The 27,050-nt window shown below is 38.4% G+C and overlaps 1 protein-coding gene across 1 annotated transcript in view; it reads left to right on the top strand.

Moving 5' to 3' along the window:
* Positions 1–3,221: 3,221 nt before the first annotated feature.
* Positions 3,222–27,050, top strand: part of RORB (RAR related orphan receptor B) — a 184,752-nt gene continuing 160,923 nt past the window's right edge. The window contains exon 1 of the mRNA XM_007112642.4: positions 3,222–3,764. Coding sequence (XP_007112704.1) covers positions 3,758–3,764 — 7 coding nt within the window. The 5' untranslated portion in view covers positions 3,222–3,757. The remainder of the gene's footprint in view (positions 3,765–27,050) is intronic.

Raw genomic sequence — 27,050 nt, 5'->3', positions numbered from 1 at the left:
CTCAACTAGAGAGCCCACGCGCCACAACTACAGAGCCCACGCACCCTGGAGCCCGCGTGCCACAACTAGAGAAGAGAAAACCTGCACACCACAACTAGAGAGAAGCTCGCGTGCCGCAGCTAAGACCCAACACAACCAAAAATAAATTAAATAAATAATAAGCCTTTAAAAAAAAAAACAAAAATAAAATACTCTCTATATATAGACTGACCAGCTCAGAATATAATGAACCATTCCTTCCTATTTTGGTCCAAGCATTTTAGGATTGAAATAGTGTAATCCTAAATGCCACGGTCACCCTAAGTGGTTGGCTCATATTAAACTTTTGGGTCTGTCAGGATATTTCTTGTCATTATTACTCCATGGGCATACAGCCTAACCTTAGGGGTAGTAATATGTAGGGAAAGCAGGTAAGCAGGCAAGCCTGAGTGAAACTATATCAATTCTTGAGACTGAGTACAGTCTATGTGACTTACTGATTATCATTTAAACTTATCAAAATTTAGCTGTCAACGAAGAACATCCTTCAGGCCCAGAGCCAAAAGCAGACTTTCAAGCTTATAGGAAACCAGACAGTTCCATAATTATTCAAATAAAATTACACTGAACTTCATGTGATCAAGGATATTATATTAATATATTATTATTATGCCACTTGAAATATGGATATTTGCTGGCAGATGGGTTACAAAAACATAAGATTATAGATAAGTATTTCGTGACTTCTTGAAAAATGCTGATTTCTTTAATTTAAATCCTGAATATTTATTTTACATAAATAGGTTCCATTCGATTGAAATAATTTGAAAGTTAATAGAAACACTCAAGACTAGATTTTTTAACTTTTAGGAAGATCCAAAATGTCCCAGATCGCCACATTATAACCAATGATCAACATTTATTCCACTCTAAAATAGATACTTTGCACCACCATATATGTAATATACATACAGTTTTGAAAAAATGATGTAACATAACTGTCTTTATTTCAAATTAACATTTTTTTCAAAAGTGTTCAGGAGAGATTAATAAATATGTGATATAGTTCTAAGCAAAAGTATGCTTGGTTAAACCCACAAAGCAAAGGATATATAAAAATATGTAGAAGGAGAAAAAAGTACTTTTAATATATATGTTGACTATCTTTTTAAATAATTACAGATATTATAGTAGGAAATTTCAGTGTTCAGTAAATGTTTAGAAATTTAGGACTAGATGAAAGAGTTAAAATTCTTGAACTTTGAAATTCCTCTTTAATGAGAAATAGAAATCTAAAATAATGACAGCAGTAATAATTATAATGTTTACAAAGGCTTTGGAATTTTCAATATTCCTGTGTCTCTGCTTGAAACACATAAAACTAAAATGATGTAGTCACAATTTGTTTCTTGACTATTTTATATTCAGTTATTTTTAATGAAGCAACTAAATTAGGCATAACTTAGTTCAGCTTTAATGTAGTTATGATGAATATATTTTACTTGATTAAAATGATAAAACTAGGGAGGCTTAAATATTATCTTAAAAGGTTAACTACTGTGTCAATTATAAAATCTAGGGGAAAGGTATTTATAAGGGAATAACTATTCTGAACAGTAACTTCCTTTTGTTCATTTCATTTCATTAAAGACTCAATCAACTTTCACTCTTAATACTAAAATTTTCCTAAATTACACATTGGCTTGCAAATGGAAGGGCATACAGCAGGGCTAAGTCAATTTAACACTAGTGAAGATTCAGAAAGTAATCCATTTTTATTTAATCGGGGTTGTGGGGGACTACTTGGCAGCATAGGGTGGTCTAATTAACTAAATCGCCAATTCTACATTGCACTTTGTGTTACATAATGTAATATAAATAAATACCAGTAAAAATCAAATTATTCAGGTATCTAAACAATGATGAGGCCTGTTCTGCCAACAGGTATGCTATAGAGTAGGAGCCTCAATGCCTTAAGACTGAGTAGATTAGGCAAATTTTTTCACCTCTCTGTCTGTTAGGGTGACCAGTTAAAGTATTTACAAAGTTCCCTATGGGAAGTAAATGTGATCATCTATGTAGTATGTCCAATGAGAGGAGGAAACTTGAAAAGGAACAGTTTTGATACATGCATTAGATTTTTACCACAATACAAATAAATGGTCATAAATGACAATTTTCACCTCAGGAATACAATAACTACCTACGTTTAATTGCCAGACCCCTCTAAATAGACAAATGTCTTCTAGTAGCAACTAGAATAAACAGTTCCTCCTCGCTAAAGCCCTGCAACTTCATCAATAGCACCACACAATCATGCCTTTTAGCCTCAGCCAGCCTTTTACCTTGCATCACTAAGGTAGCCACACTGCCATTGGGGCTGTTATCACTGAGTCGTATGGCCCAACGCCAGTTTATTAGCAACTCCAAATGCTGATAAAATCAATTTCTTCGATAAAAGAAAGCATTAAAACTTTGTAAAATAATTTTAAAAAGCAAAAGAGATCTCATTGTTTTGTTTATTTTGTTTTTAGGACTGGGGCAGGAAGCATCTAAAAGATGGTTTTAAAGGAAGAGGACGGCTACTTGCATGGGACGGCATTTTAGTTGTGCTCAAAGTGATGAAAGTTGATTTGCATTATTCTGCCACTAAAACTGAAGCGTCCCGCCCGGGGAAAGCCCCGCCAGACACGCGAAGTTTTCCGAAAATGGACTCTGCGGAGAGCTGACATAAATTCACAACTAACTATTCGGGGCCCGGGGGTTTTGCGAGAGAGGGAAGCAACCAGGGACCCGGAGAGCCCCGCGTCCCTCCCTTCCAAGGACTCGTCAGTGCCCCCTCCCTCCTCCTGGAATGGGAAGTGAATGTCACCTGCAGATCTGCCCGACTCTATCGGTCCCTCTCCTCCTCCTCCGCCCAGTTCGGACAGTCTCTAATGCCCAGTTCCAGCCCCGGCCGCCTTCGGCTCCAGTGTCCTAATCCCCCGCCCTTCGCCTTCAAGCCTGTCCCCCGTGGTCCCGGCCCCTCCAAGAACTGCCAGGCGCTGATTGGCGGCGGCGCTGACAGGAGGCGGGGCCTGGAAGTCCCAGCCAAACCCGCCCTCGCGTATAAGCCCCTTCTCGGCTCTCTCTCTCCATCTCTCTCCTCTCTCTTTCTCTCTCGCTCCCTTCCTCCCTGTAACTGAACAGTGAAAATTCACATTGTGGATCCGCTAACAGGCACAGATGTCATGTGAAAACGCACATGCTCTGCCATCCACACCGCCTTTCTTCCTCTTCTTTCTGTTTCCTTTTTTCCCCCTTGCTCCTTCTCCCTCTTCTTTGTAACTAACAAAACCACCACCAACTCCTCCTCCTGCTGCTGCCCTTCCTCCTCCTCCTCAGTCCAAGTGATCACAAAAGAAACCTTCTGAGCCGGAGGCGGTGGCATTTTTAAAAAGCAAGTACATTGGAGAGAAAGAAAAAAGAAAAACAAAAGCAAAACAAAACCCAGGCACCAGCCAGCCAGCACATTTTTTTTACCCCTCCTGAAAACAAACAAACAACCAAACAACCATCAAAACAGTCACCACCACCATCATCAAAACTGTTAACATAGCAGCGGCGGCAGCAAACGTCACCCTCCGGCCACGGCGTCCACCTAAAGGGATGGTTTTCTCGGCAGAGCAGCTCTTCGCCGACTACCTTCCTCACTCGTGCTGAGCGGGATTTTGGGGCTCTCCGGGGTTCGGGCTGGGAGCAGCTTCATGACTACACGGAGCGGGAGAGCGGCTACACCATGCGAGGTAAGCGAGCCCGCAGGCACCGTGTCTCCCCGGTCCGGCCAACTCCAGCCAGATGGGCGATGGGGGAGGGGAGCGCACCCAGCCGAAGAGGAAAGAGGTTGGCGGGGCGCAGTTACTGAGTTCGTGTTCGCAGTTGGGCTGCAAATGGCCTGGGCGTAGAAAGTTGTGGGAAGGTGTTGATGCCTCTCAGGAGTTCTGGAGGGACACGGGAGGGCGCTTTTTGGAGAGGGGACGACGCTAGTTGCTTCCTACCAGTCCTTGAGTTGTACTGTACCATTTTGGGGTGTCACTCTCGGGTGCGGATGCGAACGCCGGTTGGAGGGAGAGCCGGGAGAAGTATGCCTCTGGGCAGAAGCCGCTAGAAGCGCCGGGCGCGCGGCGGTCGCCGGCCCGGGTTGGGCGCGCGGGGCGCACGGGCAGGCGGCCAGGCGGGGACACACACTCTTCAGGTTACGAGGCCCACCAGCGTCCAGGTCAGCGGACAGTGTCCCTTCGTGGGAGCGGTAGGCACAGGGCGCGGTGTCGTGGGACTAGACACAGATTCCGGGTTCGTGCCCTGCGCGCGTCCCTCGCGCCGGCGCTGCGCCCCGGCCAGGTCCGCGTGCCCGAGCCCGCGCGGCCCAGGGACGAGCGCCACCCTGAAAAAGTTGTGCGGAGAAAGTTCCAGAGGATAAAAGCCCGCGCTCCCCGCGGCGGGGAAGGCTCCTTTGTCAAAGGGCCGCTGCGGGAGGCGGTGCTGGGTGAACCTTCGGGCCAGGACCCCCAGTGGCGACTGCGGTGGCAAGTCCCCTGGGCTAGCTGGCGGCGGTGGGGTGACGCGCCGGGGACAGGGGCAACACACTTGTTCCGGCTGCACTTTGGGCTTCCCGGGCGGATGGCCTGGCCTGCTTTCGGGAATCACTTGGTCCGTCTCCTCCCCTGCGGTGCCAGGACCTTCACGTTTCCTGCGCGCTGTGCCCAGAGCCGCTTTCCTCCACTGTCTGCTTGGCCACAACTTCACTCTTCTCTCGGAGAGCGGGCCGGGTGCCCGCGTGCCATGGGGATAAGTGCGAGCCTCGGAGCACCCGCCGCCCCACACTCCCCAGTTTTTCTTTCTAGCCATTCTGCGTTTCTTGCGGTGGGGCGGGGGCGGGGGCTCTCCTCTCCTCCTCGTCTGTCCCTCTGGGGCCTGGCAACAGAAAGGTGGAAACGGCCAGCTCCGGACCGTCCTACATCCCCGAGCCCGCGTGACAGGTGGGCTAGCCAAGAAGAACTTGGGAGAGTTGGGCTGCAAACACTCATCGCCTTCCACTCGGCTGTGTTCACCTCCCATCCACATTCCCAATACCTCTTGAGGAGCGTCGGGATGGGGTATCGGGCATGTACCCCCTGCTCCGCTGGAAGTGAATCCCGAGCCTGGACGCTAGAGCAGAGACTGGGTTAGCCAGCTAGGCGCTGGGACGTGGCAAGAAAGGGAAGGAGGAGGAGGAACAGAGAGGCCGTCCATGGAGGTGGGTGGGAGGGAGGTAGCTGGAGCTAAGGGACAGAGACGTCCTGGTGAAATGGTCTTGACTGACCCGCATACTGGTAGTGGGGGCCCTGTGAGTGCGAGCTAGTTCCAGTTTAGTGTCCCGGTTGGGGGACTGGTCACATGCTCCACTGCCCAAATTCTTTCAGGAAACTATACTTGGGTAATTGGCGAGTGCAGAACCTTTAAGTAAAGGACGCCCTAGTCTTTGTTTTTGTTTTTCTGTCCCGTCTCACCACCATCCTCTCTCCTTTCAGTTTCCCCTGCTTCACTCTGGGGCAGCCAGTTCGTCCAACCCCTACTTCTCCCTTTCCAATCAATATTCCTCCCGTGGCTGAGTTATGTTCTGAAGGTCTGAAACCATGCGCCACGTCAGTTCCAACCCGGCACTAGGGCCTGTGGCCAAAAGCCACTCACTCTCCCCTTAAATTGTAGAAAACAGAGGAGTGTGGGACAAGAGTGGGTTGTAGCTTGATCGCACTGCTCCTGAAGGAGCAGTTTGCCAGCGACAGTCCAGATTCGCCAAGGCGCCCACTTCGGGGACTCGAGAAGCTTGACGCCAGGTGCTGCCTCTTACCTTGAGAAAGAAGTCGAAACCTACTCCCCACCCACCCACCCCACAGTCCCAGAGGGTTCTAACTTAAGACAGCTCTCAGGGGACCTGGGGGAACGCTCTGGAGAAAAATCAACCTTAAAAAGTGGCGGAGTCCTCTCTACCTCCTGGGCTCTCCGTTCTTGACCCTTTACTGTCCCTCCTCTGCCATCTCTGCGCTTTTCCTACAGACCGTGCCCTTCCGCGTCATCAGAGGTGATTGTATAAGGATGGAGAAAAGGTCCAAGGTCCAGGGTACTCAGACGTCTTAGGGGAGTCAGGGTTTGAACTTGAGTGTGAACTTGAGAAGTGAGAGCGGAAACGAATCAACTTTCTCTTGTGCCTGGGCTACTAAGCAGTCTATATTGGGGGAAGGGGCAGTTTTTGAACTCAGCTTTACAGTGCGCCCACTCCCTTTCCCCCTGCACACCACACACGCGCGCACGCAGACACGCGCGCGCACACACATCCCCCATCCCCGGGTGGTCCCAGTCTGTTATTCAGCCTCGGCTCCACGGTTTGCATTTGGCAACTCTACTGAGTCAGGGCACTTGGCACAATGCAAACTTGGTCCAGGATCGAGTTGGCCCTGGGGACCAGCACAGTAAACCCACCCCCGACCGCCGGCCTCCACCCCGCCCCCGCCAGGTCTAGGATAGTTAAGAGACTTTATCCCGAGGGAAGCTCTGGGGTAAGAAAGGGGTTAAGAGGCTCTGATCCTTAGGTCATTGTCCTACCCCACGGCTGAACTGAGTCGGTCCCCAGCGCTACGGCTTACTCGGGGCTGGCCTGGGGCGGAGAAGGGTGTATTTGGTGGCGCACAAAGCCTTTCACCCTTTGTCTGCTACAGAGTACCTACCACATGAGGTCTAGAGATGCTACTTCGTAGATTGCATTATTGAAAAGGATAACTTATGAATGCGGAAAGGAGGACTTTTAATTGGGTCCGTCCATAGGTGAGAAACAAGTGAGCCGAGGTGTGGATTTCAAGACTCCTTCCTGGGAAGCCTGCCAGCTGTTTATTACACAGGAGCACCGAAATGGTCGGATTTTTCACCCTGCCTCCGCAGAAAACCCTGCTTCCAAAAACAGGGGCACAGATGTCGTCGCAATCAATAGGTGATTGTGGCTCCGGCGGATTAGAAATCTGGTTTTATCCTTGCTGTAAACAAGGATGGGGCTTGGCTTTTCTAAAGTCCGGTTTTCATCTATTATTTTCAGGTAGTTAATTTTTATGAACTGCTAACTTTAGAAAAGAAGCGGCTTGCTCTCAGAGGTATGGCAAAGCTTGGGAAGTCTGGAGCTCTGAACGTCCTGACGGCCAGGCCTTTAAATTTCCTAAACCTGTTCTAGATCTTAATTTCTTCCAAAAATTCCAATTGAATATTTCTGACCAACATTCCACCTCCCACAATTAAAAAACATTTGTGGAAGGACATCTCTGTCAGTAGTCATTAGTAATTGTTCATTAAGTAATTATCAGTAAGCTGTCTTTATAATCCAAGAAAAGTAAACATTCAAACAGTTCAAAGAAAAATCCTAAAGCTGTATTTCAAGTATTGTTGAAAAAATATATAGCCAGAAAATTGTTTTTCTTAGGTGGTTACATCTTGGGACTCTCTCCTCCCCCACCCTCAACATCCTGAGTGAATTTGTAACAAGTATTTTAACACCGAAGGGCGTGACATCCTGGACTTCCGGTATACATATTAGTACCATTAAGGCTTTTAACTTTTCTATATTTTCAGATAATCAGGAATTGGGAAACCAGGATGGAAATAGAAAGGGAGAACTTGGAGCAGCAGGCTTCATAAACATGGGGGATGCAAGATTAAAACTCCTTTGTAGCATTCATTTAAAACTCACAAGTCCTGGATTTTCCATCAACAGCAGTATAATTTGTTGTACTGTTTAGAAAAACCTTAAAGGATTTCTTGAATCATTATTAAAGGGGTTTATGTGAAGTTTAACTTTAACATAACTAACACGTTTATTTTATATTCAATCAAAAGAAATGTCCACATTTATTTTGGTAACAATTTGTTAGACACTAAACTATTTACAACCATAAAAGCAACTATTCATGTGTGTATGCAATACAAATACACTGTATTTTAAATTTACATGTTTCATACTCATGAAACCTAATTTTACAGCAGCAAAAATTTTTCAGCGCGAAGAAAATATTAAGTTTCAGGGTTGGTCTTCGTGAACATGGTATTCCAGCTGTGTAATAATTCCTACTTTTATTTTTCCCCTAAAAGTAGCATATACAGAATTGTCAGCAGGATTTTTAAATGATTCAATGCAGGCAGTTTTCCTAGATAAAAAGACAAGTAAAACTTTTTTTCAGCTTTATGTAGTTTTTATACTTTTAGATACAATAGTGTTAAGAAATAAAAGTGTGAATCACAAGGCATGAACTAGATTTTTTCACTGCTATGGATAACATCTCTTATTTAAAGTACATATTATAGCATTCAATTAATATAGAGTTAAAAATATTCTAGTAAATTATTAAGTTTTAAAATTCTTTATATGAGGGTCTGCTGGTGTTCTGCAAATTTGTAAATTGAGGTTTTAAATTGTGAATAGTAACATCAGTGGCATTGTACCTTGGAGAAATCTAAGGCTTACAGGTAATTGTATGAAGATTTAGGAAAATTAATGCCAAAGTTAAAACCATCAAATTTTAGCCCGATTAAAACATATCAAAAGTTATGAACACATACGTTATTAGTGCAAATTTATTAGTGATTGAGATGACTTAAAAAATATATATTTTCATCATTCTAGTATTATGATGAGAATTTCTTAAGACTAAATCATTTCTCTGTCTCTTCCATAAAGACAAAAACAGGCTTTAAATTATATTGCCATTAATTTTATGTAATTGACATTAACAAAGCATTTTATTGTGATGTTAAAATATACAGAAAAGTAAATATTAGGAATGGAAATTTTGCTTAATAATTAATATAAGGTTTTTAAAATTCTAGATATAGTTTTACTATTCCAACCATTCTTACATAAAGGACAGAAATTAAGTAGACAAATGAAATAAATCTTTTGTAATGTAATACATAATGACCTTTGATAAAATGAGCACTCTACACATAAAGTATTATTCCTGTAACTTTGTAATCATCTTCCAATTACAGCTTCATGCAAATATTTATATTACTTTGACGAGAATCTGTGACTTAACAGAATCCCTAGCAGATAATAGCAGTCTTTGGAGGCGTCTGTTGATACCCACTGATACACAATATGTATATGTATGTGCCTATAACCACCCACTCAGACAAGAAGAATGAATATTTGAGAGAGAAAATCATTCTTATCTTTGCTTTCACAATCCACACTTCCAAATTCAAACATATATAGAGAAACAGAAGCAACTTTCCAGAGCCTTCAAAAAGAAGAAATGAATACATGTGGTACTTGAGTCACATTAAAACAAAACAAACAAACAAAAAAACTCTTAATAGCATTTATTTATAAATAATCTACACAAAACTCCATTATACTACCTAATGATAATTAGAGGGAAAAGGAATCAAAGAATTTAGGACTGCCAAGTAAATAAAATATTCCCTCTCAAATTAAGCAACAAATTCATAGATAACAAGGCTTATGCCATGAATTTGAAGGATGTCTCCTTTGTAGCAAAAGACAAAGGGAGCACAGAGGAATAAATATTGATTGAACTAATCATCTGATGAATAGAAATGAGATTTACCAGTGCGCCAATATAATAGGCTATGTTAACTAGTTCTTTCATAGCGCATATGCTGCCCTTTCAACCCCTGACCCCATCCATTTCAGTTCTTAATGAGGAAAACCACAGGTGTTATAACGGCATTTATAGAGAATCAAGCTAAATATAATAACCATGTGGTTAACTAATGGCAGTGGGGAGTGGGTTCTTATGAAAGGAAATATTGAGATCGTAGCATCACAAACAAAATTATTATGCATTGCAAGGCACTTAGAATTTTAGCTTCCTCTGTTCACCTTTAAAATAGATCTATGTGGCCATCAATATTTCAAGTCCTAGATTTGTTGTCTGTCTGCATCAAATAATAAGTGTGATTTTATTAATGGTTATCTGGGGAGTTAAAAATAATATTCAAAGTATATTTTATCTACATTGTGTAATACCTTGCATAGCAAGCATTTAAAACATTTAAAAATAACTCTTAAAAGGTGTAGTATTTTCTACTAAATGTAACTTGCATTTTTCTTGGTTAGTCCTTATTTTATAACTATTAGAAATAGAATTTCCTTTATGATAATTATTACAACATTATGGTAAACTTTGTTTTAAAATTCAGTTGGGATGTTCTTGGCTTAGGCATGTTCCTACAGAGGTCAAAATAAACATGTTACCTTTTGCCAATACATGAAACTAAAAACTCGTTCAAAAACCTGTTCTTATAAAAGAACATAGGTAATTTGCTTTGACTTAAGCGTGTTCACCTATGCATGTGAATATTTTATTAACTGGGTGGGTATGCTGACTTTGTAAATTACTTAACTAAAAAGGGTATTTATTGGTGTCATTTTTTGTGTGTGGTTAGTTTTCATATCATGTGGCCCTGGGTTATATTTCTCAAATTCAGTGGAATTACAAATATCAGCAAAAAAAAAGAGAGAGAGGTAGGGACAAATAATCTGGTTGATTACCGAATTATGTTTTTTGTTACTAGCCTGCTTATTGCTTTGTACTCTTGTAAACCCAATATCCTGGTACCGTGGGACATGTGAAAGATTTGGAATGCTTAAAGAAAACTTACATAGATTTTTATTTCATAGTAAAGCTTTTTTCCCAGTGAATGTTGTGACAAGTCAATTTTAAATTATATTTTTAAAAATTTTCATATGACTGTCCAATAAAGCGTCCTTCTTTAAAGACTGTTACACCATTACCTGCATTTTATTAGGATTATGTTGTAATCATGGGACAATAGCAGATATACAGTATTTTAATATTGAATTAGAAGTACAAAAGGTCCTCTCTGAATTTGGGCACCAAGTTATCCTTTAAAAAAGAAACAGCAAAAGCTTTTTTAAAAGGCCTTGGCATTTGTAGTCATTACTTAGCATGGAATAAATGAGTATTACTGGCTGCAATAAAAAGTAGAATATTATTTTATTTTAATCTTCTGCCTAGTTTTTTAAAATATCATTTTTAGATACAAATTTCTCTCCCTATTTGGAACCAACCAAGCTTGATTCTCCCCTGTTCTGAAAACTTTGTCAAAGTCATTGATCATCTCATTTCTAGGAGTCCAAATTAAGATATCCTCTCAAGATTGGGAATAAGACCATCTTCCTGAATATTTCAATTTTCAGTTTTAATTTTAAAAGGGACAGACCCAAAGATTTCATCTTCTGCAGCCATGTATATACTAATAGAAATGTATGTGACTCACATTCATTTATCCATGATTTATTGAGCATTTAGTCAAAGTGAGGCGCAAAACTGAGCCCTAAGGATACCCAAGTTGATAAAACATTAGACAACTGGTGAGGTCAAAGCTATGATCAAAGTGAGAGCAGAACAGAATACAGTAGGGATGCTATCAGAACATCAGAGTAGCTCTCACAGGGGAAGTGATGTTTGAGATGGGCCTCTAAGGATGCATAGAAGTCTGCCTTTGGGTTAATTTATTCATCATAAATGAGGTTTATTAAATTATTGTTTCTTGTATTTCACAGTTGCCTTTTATAGTAGGTGCTAGGTGAAATTTAGTTTATGGAAGTAGAACTGTTCCAAAAAGAACATATCCTGATGTAGAATAACTAGTAGTATTGTTCCCAAATAAAACTCTTACTAGTAAAATAATTTACAAGTGACAATTTAAAAAAGAAAACTCTAAAGTAATTCTTAAATTACAAAAAGAAAATGTACAGAATTAGACAAATATCAGAGTGGGGAAAAATGTAACTTGCAAAAAAAGAATCACTAGGAAAAAAATATGGGAAAATACAATGTTCTTATACATTTGTTTTTATAAGAGAAATTCTTATCTTTGTAAAATAAGGAATAAGGACATGGCTGATATATATTGAGCTTCATTTTCTTTAACATTTAAGGCATTACCTGAAAATAGTGATATCTACTCTAGAGAGTATCTTAGATTACTAGATATCAGGAAGAATAAAATCCATTGAAGTAATAGGGCATGTCGGCAGTGTCCGAGGGCAATAGTGATATTCTTCAAACTTTTCCATTTCAAGAACTTGGATGTAAGATTGAACTCTGAAAATTAAACTATAAAATCAACAGATAATAGTCTTGCTGACTTTTGAGTTATTCTCTCCCTTAAGCATATTTAAAGATGGAGAAATCCTGGACTCCTAGGTAGTAACAGAAATGTGAGTGTTAGAAACAACTATTGGCCATGTCCGTCCTAGCACTATCTATCTATAGGTAATTCGCTGATTAAGCTTATAAAAAGTATCTACTGCAATTCATAAGTAGGCTCTTCATTTTGAAGTGATAATTTGCCTTTCTGGTCTTATACATTAGCTCTTGTGAGCTTAGTTAACTTGAATCCTCGTACTAAGGTCTAATCTACTCTGAAACACTGGTGAGATCAAGTTTCTGAGCCTACAAAACTGAAAACCGGACCCTAGACTGGGGAGAATTCACAAAGGTGAATGTCACCATTAGAGACTTCCAGGCAGCCAAATCGCCACTCTTGATCATAACCCTCCGCATTAGCATAAACCTTGTCTTCAAATTTCTACACAGTGAGCAAGACCACATAGTCATACATTTTCAATCTTGAAAAATAGATACATTTTTTAAAATGCAGATTATAAATTGGAATTTATTAGACTAAGGAATGGTACATTTTTGTTGTTGCAACATATCCTGATAACATAATGGCTACTGTACTTAATCTATTTACTTCATGGAACTGGAAGAATTCAAGAAGTGGCTGACTGACCCCATTTTTTGAGGCTTTTCTAAAAAGGTGAAAGGTTGGAAGAGAGGTCACAGAACGGCCCCTCTAACTTTTAGAAGCTTTGACTGAACAGTTATTAAATAAGGCAACTGGTTTTTCTGGACACTCCCTCCCTCGCTTCTTTTTTTTTTATATTTAAAATATTTTAACTTATCTGTACCGTTATATTTAGACATCACAATACAGTACTCAGCTTCAGACCTAGTTAGGTTATCAGGTTAAACTGAAAAGTATACTTGTTGACAGTGCTTTCTATTTCAAAAGGTGAATATAATACAAAACAAAAGAAAAACAAAACTAAGATTAGTATCAAGTAGAAGTATGAAATGGGAGTTATTTTTCTGAAAAATGGCATTGAAATGATGTTAACAATCTGTGATTCCATTCCTAACTCTGGAATAAAATCTGGCCTGTCATGTGATGGGTCACACCATTTATCTGAGCTTAAAAACAAATTTCTCTAAGTTTAGGTGATAATAAAAGGACAGTTGTATAAAAGGACAGTGATATGATCAGATTGGTCAGAAACTGCAGTTAGTTAAAACACAAAAATCAACAAGAAGAAAAAGCAGCCTTTAGAGAACTCTGAAAACCAAGAACATTTTAGCTTGTATCTGCCTCCCTCACTTCTTGTTGTGGTTTCTCTGGCGCTCATCTCTGGCATCATATGCTATATGACAATGGACACATATACCCACTTCATGTTATGCCTGGGCCAGTGTGCTTTTCTTGGTGGTAAATATAGATTGAACCTTTGGAGAACAGTGGTTTACTTGAATGCCATATGTAATATGAATCTAGATTTTTTTTACTCTGGCTTTTATGGAAATATGTTTACTAAGTAAACGCTAAACCACTATTTGATCTTTCCCTTAAAAAGGCTATTTAAAGACCGTCTTGTTAAATGGGATCAGAATGTGTTCTTGCCGGATATGAAATTCAAACAGTAGCGCTATTTTTATTTGCCTGAATAGTGAAATGAAAATAATTGAAACTATTTATCAAACCACATTTAAAATATGTTTAATTTCACGTGTCCAAGGAATGGATCACACAAGTGCTTCATATGGGTTCCATAACACTGGATTAGCATAAAAACCCATATTCCAAGTTGCCCAAGTAAAAGTTTCATTATAGAGCTTGAGCCAGAATGAACACTCCAATCATAATTTACCATCCAGCAGCTGCTGGCTGCTAGATTCCAGAATCAAACAGTAGTGTGCAAGCTTAAAGAACTCAGGCATGTTCAGTTTCTAATGAGTAATTGGCTATCCTTATCATTGTCAGGTCAAATAATAAAATTATTAATACAGCATTTCCTATTAACGTGTACATAAGTTGTGCCTGGCACATAGCAAAGGGATTAGACTTTTTTTCTTTTTAAGAAGAAACCTTGTTCCAAATTTCCACAGTTGTTGAATATGAGCAAATGCCACACAGTCTGATTTGAAAAGAGGAACATTTGTTCGGGAAAAACACATCGTATCATTAAGGTGCAGTGCTTCTTGACAATAATTGTTTTAATATTTTGGATAAATTCATTTAGAAATTTTTAGGGTCTTATACCATTCATCAGTTTGCTCTAAAATTACATTTAAAACAAATGGCCCAATATTCTGTTTTTTTTCTTTTAAATGCTGACTACTTTTAAAAGGCAATCCTAAGCACTTTCACCCTTGCATGTATATTTTCATTCCTGTCATTTGAAAAAAAAAAAAAATCAGTTAAGTACCAAAGGAACAGGGCTTTTCGAGTATCTTTCCAAAGACAGCTCAGAAATATCAATAATAAGAATGCTAATAAGGTAGCATTAATACCCTTCCAATTGTGTTTTTGTTTTATTTTGTTCTGTTAACTAATATCACTAAAAGTCATTTCTGGATGCCACCCGTGTCACAATAAATTAAAGTTTATTTGATTGGTTTTAGAAAGTGTTGTTTTGTATTGAAATAAATTAATTCTGAAATTTTTTCCACCGAAATTTCATTAATGATTTCTGGAAGGTTACCTAACATGGTTGACATGAGTGTTGATTTAGAGTCAGAGATAGACTTTCTTTTATCATAATACAATGACCAAAAAGTAAAAGAAAATATGTGACAGAGTTGTAGGTGACACTCCCAATAGCGGATCAGGTTTAAATATGATTCAACAAATCCTGATTATTGAGTACTTACAATGTATAAGAAGCGATGCCCTCTAAAGATAACAGTCTCAGGCACAACAAAAGTGGTTTTCTTATAAAATTCCTAAAGAATTCCTTAGATAATCTTTGTTTCACTTGAATTTCTGAAATGTCCAGTGTTGATTATACCCCTTTTTCTAAATATGAAAATATATGATTTGTCCATAATTATTTGTTAAAAGAAGTTGAGACCAGAATTTGACTTCAATCAAGGGCTTTTGACTCTGAGCCCAGTTCTATTTTCATTACTCTGTGCTTTCTCTCTTAGGCTGTGCTCTACTATTTTTTACCATCCTTGTACCCACAGCAGACATCACTTATCAATTATGGCATTAATACTTGCTAAGTCCAGATGCAACCTGTACTACCATTTGACCAGTATTGGCCCTCAAGATAAAACTTGGTATCCAAACTCTCATGAGTGTTTTGGCCATATAAAGAATACATATTAATATAGTAAAACTATATATTTCATCCAATCACAGGATCCTTTTGGACAAACCATAGTTCTCCACAGTTTTCACTCCTAAAATAATGATCATGACATTTGCCAATCTCAGGAAAAATTAAAATAAGTATTATGGAAACATCTACAGATTCTGAATGTTAACTGTCCAATAAAAATAATAGCAAAGTCAAAGTATATATAGTAAAAATTTTTGTGAACATAATTATTGCCTTGAAGATTCTGAAATTTAATTTCATAAATTTAAATATGTCTCCTTTGACAGAGATTTCATATTTTTAGTGAAATTACATATTTATAGGTGTTTCCTCCACTAAGATCCTAACCTAGCTGCCTCTAATTTAAGGAAAGAAACAACTTTATGGGAAGTAGCTCTAAAGACTGTTTATGTCTAAATATGAAATTCCTCTTTATTCAATAATCAACATTCACTTGCCTAATAGTTTATGTTAATTCACTCATTTGTCCCTCAGCTTGTCAATTTTCTCCTCTGGTTTTTATGTTTGTTAAGAGGAGGGTTATCTATCGTGGCCATAAGCATTTCAAACAAAGTAATGGGTTGAATAGCCAAGCATACCACCATTTATCTGAGTTTAATTAATTTTGTCTGATTGATTGGCTGGAATTGAAAGTCTCAGCAGCACATCATTTATATCAAAGCCCTGTTATCATCCTACCCAACTCTATGTCTTATACAAGCATAAAATATTTTCTTAAGGAAAAAACCTTGATAACATTAAGAGAGTGCCATGTCTAATTGTGCCCAGCAATATAAAGAAAAAAAAAACAATTAAATTTGACATTAATTCTGAATACATGTAGAGTTCTGCTCCTCCGCAACAATATTGCAATTTAATGTGTTTTGCATTTTGGCTGAAACATAGTATCCCTTACATTGAGCTATCATTTATATGATTAATTTTTATGTTTTCACATTAAGCTCATTCACATTTCTTTAAAAGCATATTTATTAGTCCACTGTTACTGATTTTTCAGACCTCTTTTGTGTAAGCTGTGCTGTACAAACATAGCTTGAAACACCAACCCTACCCTGCCGTTTATTCTCCGGGACTCAAGTTGATCTTATTATATAATGATCCTGATTCCCACAACTCGACTAAATTTGACCACAGATACTATTAGAAAGAAAATGGACTGCATCAGAGTCTGCGCTGGGTTGTCTTCATCTTGCATCTAGTATCTAGTATGTTTGATAACATCACACTGGAAAAAACTGTAGGCTTATCTCAAGTGATTGTCTTTGTTTTACCTCATGTAAAATACCTTCTGTGCTTGCTCTTTTAGAAATAGTGGAATATTTCTTTATACTCATTAATTCTGTCAGTCTTTGCACTGTAGCTGCTCTTGAGGAAAATTCTGAAAACATTTTTAAAGGGAATTCCGTTAACCTGGGAGGAGCTGACAGATGCAGTCTCATCTCTTTACAAATGTAATCGCAGGTAAAATTTATAGTACTGTCTTGCCTGTGTTGAGTGCTCTATAGTTCTCAGTGAGCTTCTGTAGACACCATCTGAGTGATGCACAAAGCATCTTGTGAGATAATGCAGGACAGGTATAAATAAGAATGTGCCCTGGCAGCTAAGCCAAAGAAAACCCCAAAACAGAGTGCTTTTTTAACAGTTTAAAAATGCAGTTTCAACACCTTAAAAACAGTCCCACAAAACATAAACAATTGTTTTATAAAAAGAAGAAATATAAATGACTAACAGACAATTGGAAAGAAAGAGCTCAACTTCACTTATTAAAGAATTAAAACAATATTAGTGGCATCTTCACCTGTCAATTGTAGAGGGTGTGATGAATTGGACACCCTCATATTCTATAGTGGGTGTTTATATTGGTACAGTCATTGAGCCTAAACCCTTAAAAATGATCATACTCTTTGGCCCAGTAATTCACTTTCTGGGAATTTTCCCAAAGGAAATAAAGTGTCAAAATAATTTATTCCTAAAGTCTTGTACCTAAAGATTTGTTATAGCCTCATTATGATATTTTCAACAATATAGGGAAACTTTTGTTGTAATGCTCTTTACCAGCACACTTTCATTTAGTATGTACTCATTCTTATACTAGTATGTAGTCACCGTATTTAATATACTTCACTAGTATTAAATGTTTGTATGTATTCGACAATGTGTTTTAGGTTCTAGGGATAAAATGGTGAGCAAGAAAGACATCATCCCTGACATCACTGAACCTAAATACAAATAAAAAGTTAAAATGCAAGATTGTATATACTATATGATCCAAATTATATAAAATGCATAAAAAAGAAATTAAAGCAAATGTATAAAAATGTCAAAAGTTACCTTTAGATATTAAGTTATCAGGTAATTATTTTCTTATTGCTTTTTCTGGACTTTCAAAAATTTCCACACATTCTCTGTAGATTAGTCTGTAGGTAAGTGTCACAGTGAATGCTCAACTACTCTGGCATAGCAGTAAGGCTGTCCTTTATCTACAACTCATTGTATTTTAGCTCATGCATTTGCCTGAGGTCAGCTCATATGATAATAGGGTTAAGGTTGAAAGTTTAATGGCTCACTGAGAAAATTAACTTATTTAATACTTGTACAACTATTCACTCATTCATCACCAAACATTTATCAAGGGCCTATTATGCACCAGGCAGTCTCTTAAGTGTTGAAGATACAAGGGTGATTAGAATTCAGTCCCTTCATCTGAAGAGCTTAGAGTCTAGTCTTCTTGAAAGCCATATGCTGTAATTTACAATAAGTACTGGAAATAATAATAATAATATGCAGTTAAAAACCTTTCTCCATCATTGGGAAACAAAGGGTTCTGCCTTATTAAATTCTTATAAAGAATAGTACAACATTGCTTTTTTTGTCTCTGAAGGCTCATATTAATGTGAGAAATATATTACTTTAAATGTTGAAGGAAAGATCAGGATACTCATATTGAAAAATTAATCAACTTGCCTTCATTTTACCTTCATTAAACTAACCCATATTTATCTCCTGACAACACTGGTGAGCTTTGTAATCCCTAGAGATGTTAAAAAACACCAACACAGATATACTCAAGTCTCAAAATATAAGAGCTGGAGGATGAATTCATACCTACTGGTGGGGCTGTGGGAAGATTTTTTAAATATTCCTATGCTCTGAGATAGATGAAGAATCTCCATTTGCCTTTAAGATTGTTGGGAACTCATTGGTACTTATAGGGCAGAATTCAAATATGATATTCCTTGCTAAGGTAGGCTTCATTCATGTGTACTCATCCCCCTGGGTCAGTGGTTCAAAACAGGTGGAAATGTTGCCCCCAGGAGATATTTGGCCAGTTTTGGTTGTCACAATTGAAGAGGTGCTACTGGCCTCCAGTAGGTAAAGGTCAGGAACGCTGATAAACATTCTACAATGTACTGGACAGCTCCCTCAAACAAAGAATTATTCTGCCAAAATGTCCATAGAGCTGAGATTGAGAAACATATGAAGGCTTTCTAAATGGAATCACTTTACAGATCCTCAGTTTTCCTACTGTATCCTCTGAGAAAGCTGGCTCCTCTTTTCCTCCTCTGCTTTCACAGTGATCTCACTTCCATTCCACAAAAGAAAGACGGAGCTCTCACTCATTTCAAATTGTATTATGTGCATGGTTCCCAAGATGGCAAAACTTGCATTGCACTACAACAGAGGAACAATTTGAAAGTTTGATTTTAATGCTGAGAAAGTGAATAATTCTAATGAAAGGGCAAAACATCCTTTTACAAGTCAGGTAGTTTCTATTTCTTTACTTCCAACAAAATTGAAGGAAGACCTAACCAAATTGTCAGTTATAGATCATCATTAAAGATAGTTTTTGATGATAGAATGCTATGTGATTTGAGGCATAGATTTCAGAAGGAGTTTAAAGAAGTGATTAAACTGCTATGGCAACATTTTTTCCACTTCCACCTACATATTTATGTGAATATGTTTTCAACACTTACATTTCTAGAAACAAAAATAGGAATAGAAGTGATTCTAAACCCCATTACATTCTAATAGTAAATAATAGACAAGCATAGGTACCAGAAATAACTGGAAGGGAAAAAAAGCCTCATCTGGCTTATTAAGAGATGAATTTCCTTTAAATATTTAATTTTATGTTTAGTAAATATAAAATTTGTAATATAATTGTGTAATTTTTATTGACTGTGATTTAGCGACAATGATAACAATAAATCAATCCAGAAGGAAAGTTAAAACTCAGAACTTGTGTTCATAGAGGAAAAATGTTAAATTTAAATATATATATATATATTTTGTTACAGAGAAGTAGTACCAGGTGATTAATAGAACACTTTCAAATATGAAAATTTTGACATTAGAATAAAATTCTGTGGGGAGAGTGAAATGAAAGTGTGAATTTAAGAAGAAAAAACATATATTGAAAAATTTCTAGGAAGAGCTTATTTATGATTTTCTTTTCAAATGTATGATACAGATATCAAAACATTTTGAGATTTATTAGATTCCATTAACATATTTAAAGAGCAATTCATCAATTTCATTTTAAAATATACACTCTAAAATGACTCAGAAATTACATCCCTTGCAGTGATATAGTATGTACTGTATAGTCTACTTTTATAGTAATTCTAGGATGAAGGGGAATGCTCCAGACCCTATGATTCCTAGTCTATGGTGCTCTGCCATGCTTTTTTTCAGGTCCATATTAACCTGGTATCATAATTGCTTAGGAACTTCATTAGATTGAGTACCTAGGCAACAACTATTTCAAACTCTAAGAAGAACCAAGAACAATAACCTGTTCTCCATTAACTTTTTCTTAAATAACTAGGCACAATCATATCTGAGAGGCTTTGGACAATAACCAGCTATTTCTTCCACCCAAGTTTCTGAAGTGCCAGTTTTCTGTAGAAGTTCTGGATGACCACTAACCTCAAAATCAACGACCATGAGATAGAAAGAATATCCTACTCAAAAAAGAGGTACTTCAGTGCATTCTACTAGACCAGGGTTCTGAAAAGTTTTTCTTTAAAGCCCCAGATAGTAAATATTTTAGACTTTATGGCCCACACAATCTCTGTCACAACTATTCATCTTTGACATTGAGGCACAAAAGCAGCCATAGTCAGTATATAAATGGATGATCATAGCTGTGTTCCAATGAAACTTTATTTACAAAAACAGGTGGTGAGCTAGATTTTGGTGGACAGTTGTTTTGCTGACCCCAACTCTGGACTCAAGTCCCTGAGGACAGGATCCATGTCTTATTAAATTTAGTATTCCCGGGCTTCCCTGGTGGCACAGTGGTTGAGGGTCCGCCTGCCGATGCAGGGACACAGGTTCGTGCCCTGGTCCGGGAGGATCCCACATGCCGCGGAGCGGCTAGGCCCGTGAGCCATGGCCGCTGAGCCTGCGCGTCCGGAGCCTGTGCTCCGCAATGGGAGAGGCTGCAACAGAGAGAGGCCCACGTACCACAAAAAAAAAAAAAAAGTAGAGCATGAAATTTAGTATTCCCATCACCCAGCACAAAATCTGACATCCAATAAATGTTGAATAAATGAGAGAAAGTATTCAAGCCTTAAGGAGATAATAGTATATTAAAAATATGCTGAAATACAATGCAGTACCAGGCAGCTTGGCCACATTTTAATAGAATGAGTCTGTAGTACATTATTTATACACATTGCCAAATTGAATCATCAATTAATATTTAAGTATAACTCCTTATATATTTATTTTCTCTATATTTTAACCCCTTGGTGTTAGACATCTTTCAATCCCCAACTCCAAACTCAATAATTTATCCATGAATAACAGGTAATTGAAACTTCAAATTAATTATGGATGAGGAAAGGTAACTCAAAAAATGACCAATTAACTAACTGACAAACCAATATTTTGCATATCTAGTATATTCTGAGAATTATGTAATTGTTGGAGGCAATCCAATGAAGAAAGTATATTTATTTAAAAAATAAATACTATGTAGCACTTATTATGTGTCATGTTCCTGTCTAATTCCTAACAAATATTAACTTAGTTAATCCTCACAGCAACTTTATAATAAAATAGTGTTTATTATTTGGTTCTTTTGATAGGTGAGGAAACTGAGCTATAGAAAGGCTAAGTATTTGCCCAAGTCACACATCTAGTAAATGGCAAAACTGAGATTCAGACCCAAGCGGGCTACCTCCTGAGGCTGTGTTCTTAACCATTGCAGAATGCTGTCTCTTTTCTTGAGAAGTGAACCCCTGAGGTTTCAAAAGGACAGATGTGAGTTGTTAACTAAGAATACAACAGTATGGCATTGCCAAAGGACCCCTGTAACAGGTGAAAGCCAGATGAGTTCAGAAGTGAGGTCAGTGTTACAGTGATTAGGATGAACTTTATGGGAAGTCACTTGAACAGAACCTTCAAATTGCGTAGAATTTTATCAGTAAGGAATCACAAGAAGCTTTTCCGTTATAAGGACAGAGTAGACTAAAGCTTGGGGACAGAATTGTAAGGCACAAATTGTGTGTGTATACCACCCCAAATGAAACAGTGTAAGAGAAGAAACTAACATTTACTCTACTCTCACTGTGTGTCAGATACTGCCTTAGGTCCTTGACCTCACAGGGTGCAATTTACAATACCAGGCATTAAAGTGGGACAATCAGGTTCCTGTCCAACCTCTACTAATTACTGTGTGGCCTTGGGCAAGTTATTTAACTTCTCTGAGCCTCACATTATTTTGTAAAATGAAGATGAATACCTACCTCTTGGGGTTTTTGTAAGGGTTGAATTACATAAGTTAACAAAGTACTTAGCATAGTGCTTTGGTATTTAGTCCTCATTGAGTGGTTTATTATTATCTTGAATTTTTATTGTCACAAAAATAGTGAAGTGCTGTTATCTCTATTTTGCAAATGAGAAAGCTGAGGCTCAGAGAATCTCAGATCAACATCTATAGCATATGTATAATTTTCCAAGTACAGCAGGCTTCCCAGAGAGTTTTCATTAGGAAGTAGAGATTTGGTTAGATAGAGGAAAGAATTGAGAGATGCTGAAATATCAAATGAAGAGTTTTGCTGTACTAAGATGAGTTGAGAATGTTGCGGATCCATGTTGAAACATTTGGAAAACCCAAGTCTTTGACGAATCCTTGTTTCAAATGTATCTTTTGATGGTTTAGGGGTCACTGGAGAAAAAGAGAAGTCAAGCAGAAAGCAGAGAGGTGGTCTGGAGACTTGGTCTGGCATATGCCAGTGTCAGCAGGCTTAGCTAACATCTCAGTTGCCCCCCTAAAACCTGCCTCATAGTAAGTTTCCTCACTCTCACCTAAGAGGTCCTAATACACCTGGTGAACATGATTTCAAAACATTAACTGAGCACGGCATTGCATCCAGTTGCAGAGAAGAAACTCAAAGATTGTTATGATGGTTTGATGAGTGTTTTTCCTTACATTTATTTATATTTGTTTAGCACAATCTCATTGAAAAATTTACAGACACAACAATTACCAGATACAAACTGCAATGTTTCCCCACATACCACCTCACTGAATGTTATTATATCTATGATGTTTTTTTCATAGCCGTGGAGGGTTGATCTGTTCTTGGGGGGTTTTATGAAGGTGCTCACCACTTTTTAAATGGGAGCAGTCCAATATTTTGTTATACTTAACACGCAACCTTTAAAGATCCCACCAAGTATCTAAAATAGTTGGATCTTTCCTCTTCTTTCCAATAAAAATTGTGCTTTCCATTAGAAAAAAACTCCTGAAAAATTGCGTCTGAATCTACTTTCAAATACACGCCTGCAAAATGCATGTACAATCTTTAAAAAAAACAAACTCAAATTCTCCATTATTTCATCTTAAAACAAATGAATGCTTGTACTCATCATTTCGTTTTTAAGATTCCTATTAGGGGAGTCATAATTTCAGTGGTGTTTTCTGCCATGATGGAAGTTACTGACATCAAGAGATCTAAATTGTGAAACTTATGTAACTTGTACTATACTCAGACCAACATCTTATGGTCTAATTAAATACAAACTGAGTCAGTTGGCAGAAAAGTACAGTGTTATGGTACAGATATTAGCACCTTGTTAGCAGTCCAAAACCTGCTTTTTCAGGCAGAACTTATTTCTGAATGCGAAGTTTTATACATACATATATAGATATAGATATAGATATAAGCTGTAATGTTTGAAAGGCATTTGATGAACTTATATTTGAATCCAGAAAAAAAGTATTTTCTTTCTGGACATTTTTAATTGAAGAAAAAAAAAAAAAAAAAGCTAGCCTAGTACTCATAAAAACAGTAGGCAGTTTCCAAACCATTATTTTAAGATAAGTGATTGTATAACATGTATTATAAGTGTGTTAGAAGGCTCATGTTCCCCTGGAATTTATCTATATTTCTTCATCATCATCATCATAGCTAATTCTTATTGATCCTTTACTATGTGCCAGGCACTGTTGTGAGCACTTTATACTAATTACCTCACTTACTCATCAGAATAAGTCCTTGAAATTAGTAGTAGTTTTTAATCCTCATTTCACAGATGAAGAAAATGGAGCATAGAGAGGTTAAATAACAAGGTCACCCAGTTAGCACCTGGAAGAGTGGGATTTGAATCCAAGTTTTAACAGCTGTGCTCTCCCTTCTCCCCCTCACTCACTTATGGCCACAGGATGCTACAAGCTGATTTCCTTCTCTTGGTCTGTCTTGTCTGTCTCAGAGGCCCTTCCTAGGGTGCACGACCTGCAGATGCCCCCCTGACCCTAGCCGACCCAAAGCGAGGTGAATGGTCTGGGGAAGTGATCTGGTTCATCCTCCTCTTACACAGTATCAAAACGTCTCTCCTCAGCACCGTTACCAGAACATTGGGAATGAGAGGATGATCATTCAGAATCACTTGAAAACATGTCTTTCTACTGTAAACATGCATTTTTTTAAATGGCCACCAACAATCATACACCGCACCTAGCCCTGAAGCAACCTGTGTTAATTTGAGAACGTATGGCTCACACCCACGTGCCAGCAGTATCCAACACAATGACAATTTGCTGTCTTACAAAAGACAGGCTGTCTTCTGGGGATTCAGTGCAAAGAGTTCTAGAATTTATCCAGGAGGCATTTTGCTGCCCCTGACTGTGCACCCTTGGGAAGTCACTTCTTGGGCCCTGCCTCCTCATCTCTAAATAAGAGTGTCTCCAGGGTCCCTCCAGCTTTTCAAACCCATGGATAATACCTTGTTACATTGTTAACATTGTTGGTTCTCGGTTGTTTTATTTCTTGAGGGATCAGGGGCTTTTATAGATTAAGTAACCTTCCCCAAACCAAACACATATGAGGTATGCATGCTGGGATTCCACTTCAGGACCATGTGATCCAGAATCCTGAACTGGGATGTTCTTTGTGATTCTGAAATCCAACAGATCTGTCTCCTACCCTATGCCTGGTCTCCAACTAATTAGAATTATAGTGAATTTTTACATAGTCCCATATCTTACAGTGTACCAGTGATACAATATTCAGTATGGTAAGGGTCACAAATAACAAAAGAAGAGTCTGATTGTTCTTGAAGTCTATTATAAGGTGTGTACCACTGAGAACTTTAGCCTCAAGAACACTGGTATCCTGGTAAATGAGTTTACCAAATCCTTTCCTAAGAATAGGTTTTCATAGGGATTTAAGGAGAGACCTCAAGGGCCTGAGAACTTGAACGATCCCTCCATCCCCTCTAGATGGAGTCAAGATGGGGTGAGCACAGAACAGTTGTGCTGAATTAAGATAAATATCCTACCTACTGCACAGTTTTGCTGAGGGCTAGTTGGAGTGTGTGCATGTGTGCATGTGTGTGTGCACGCATGCGGGAAGTATTTAGAGAAGTCAGGGTGGGTAGCTTGTGTGGGAGACGGGGGAATTCAATGAAGGGAGATACTTTAGCCTTTCCTTCAAGTACATCTCCCTCCTGAGTACATTTACTTCCATCACAATGGACTAGAAGAGATCCTTGCTTAGTGGTGCAGAACCCTTGAGACCTAATTTAGCTTTTATAGAAAATTCAAAAAGAGAGAGACGGCACAAGAGCAAGAGAACAGAACAAAGATATGAGTTTGTACAGGGAATATTGATACTTCTGGACTGCCTCTGTAACTCTTTTAAAAGAAATTTTCTAAGTAAATGCTGACTTAGACTTTTCTGTTAGTGGAAAGCCTGAGCGCCTCCCGTGGAACAATGTGCTGCCCGAATCATCTTTACAATTCCCCGCAGTCCGCCGTCTCGGAAGCTCGGGTTCATTGGTTTTTGTGCTGTGAAGGTCAGCAAACATTTTGGAAAAGTAAATTTTCCTTTTTAATTTTTTAAATGTGTCCTCACAGGGATGCCCAGAAATAGGAAAGTTACATAAATGCAAATTAAAAACATGCCCGACAAGCTGTGCCTGTTTGTCCCGTTGATCATTTTTTTATTCACGTTTCCCAGAAATTTCCAAAAGCATCACCACATCCTTTGTAAACGACATATCAATTAAAATACCTCTGAGACGCAGGTACAATAGCACCCTATTTATTATCCTTCAACAGCGAAAGGCCTACTTATTATTAACTGCCACACATAGCACACGGAGACTTAGAAAGAGGGAGAGAGGGGAAAAAAAGCCTGCCCTTAAGCATTTCACAGAAGATGAAGAAAGACATTTTTTCCAATGCTGTAGAAAAAAAAAGTCAGCCGCTTAACCAAGCAATCAGTGGGAGGATCAGACCAGAAGCTAGACATTGTTATTCCTTCTCATCCACTACAGCCACAGAGTCTAATAAATTGTCGTTCACAAGCAATTTTGCTGCACAAACACAAAGTTGTTAGTGCAAAGAGCCCAAATTACTTTTGTGGATGGCTGTAGCAGTGTAGTACTGGAAGGCAGACTGATTTTAAAAAGAAAAAGAAAAATTGTAAACATTGAGCTTTGAAGTTAAGAGTCTTTCTACCCTACTTATTTCCCCAGTCAACTGGGATTATTTTCCTGCCCCTGTTGAGTCTCAATTTCCTCACCTGTCCAATAGAAGACTGAGACCTACTTCACTGGATTAGGAACAAGAATTAAATGAGTCAATAAATATCAAATCTAGCAGGTACTTAATTAGCAGTATTATTATTATCTGACAGACAGCAATCATACACAATATTTGCACTTTAAAAAGTTGGTCCTAAGTAGCTACATTCCATTTAATATGTCGCTCATATTTCTAGGGCTGGCTTGCTTTTCTGCATACTATGAACCTCTCTGTTCTGTTGATCTTGCCTCTTGTCTGATGACAAGCTAAAGCATGATCACTGACCCTAGAGTCTTTCACATTCTTTAGTCTGTTTACTAACTATAGCACCACACCATTTAGGCTTGTTGTATATGAATACAAAAATAAATGGTAAATTCTGTGCTTTAACAGCTTAATTAACCAGGTCGAGGTGTTAAATGGAAGCAATGACCTGTATGTGACTAACATATATTTAGTTTACTGGGCAACTGCATACGAAGTGGCATTTCCTACCAGCTAGAAAAATACATC

Source organism: Physeter macrocephalus, chromosome 9 (genome assembly GCF_002837175.3).
Source record: "Physeter macrocephalus isolate SW-GA chromosome 9, ASM283717v5, whole genome shotgun sequence".
NCBI classification, from domain to species: Eukaryota; Metazoa; Chordata; class Mammalia; order Artiodactyla; family Physeteridae; genus Physeter; species Physeter macrocephalus.
This window is presented reverse-complemented; position numbering and strand designations above follow the sequence as displayed.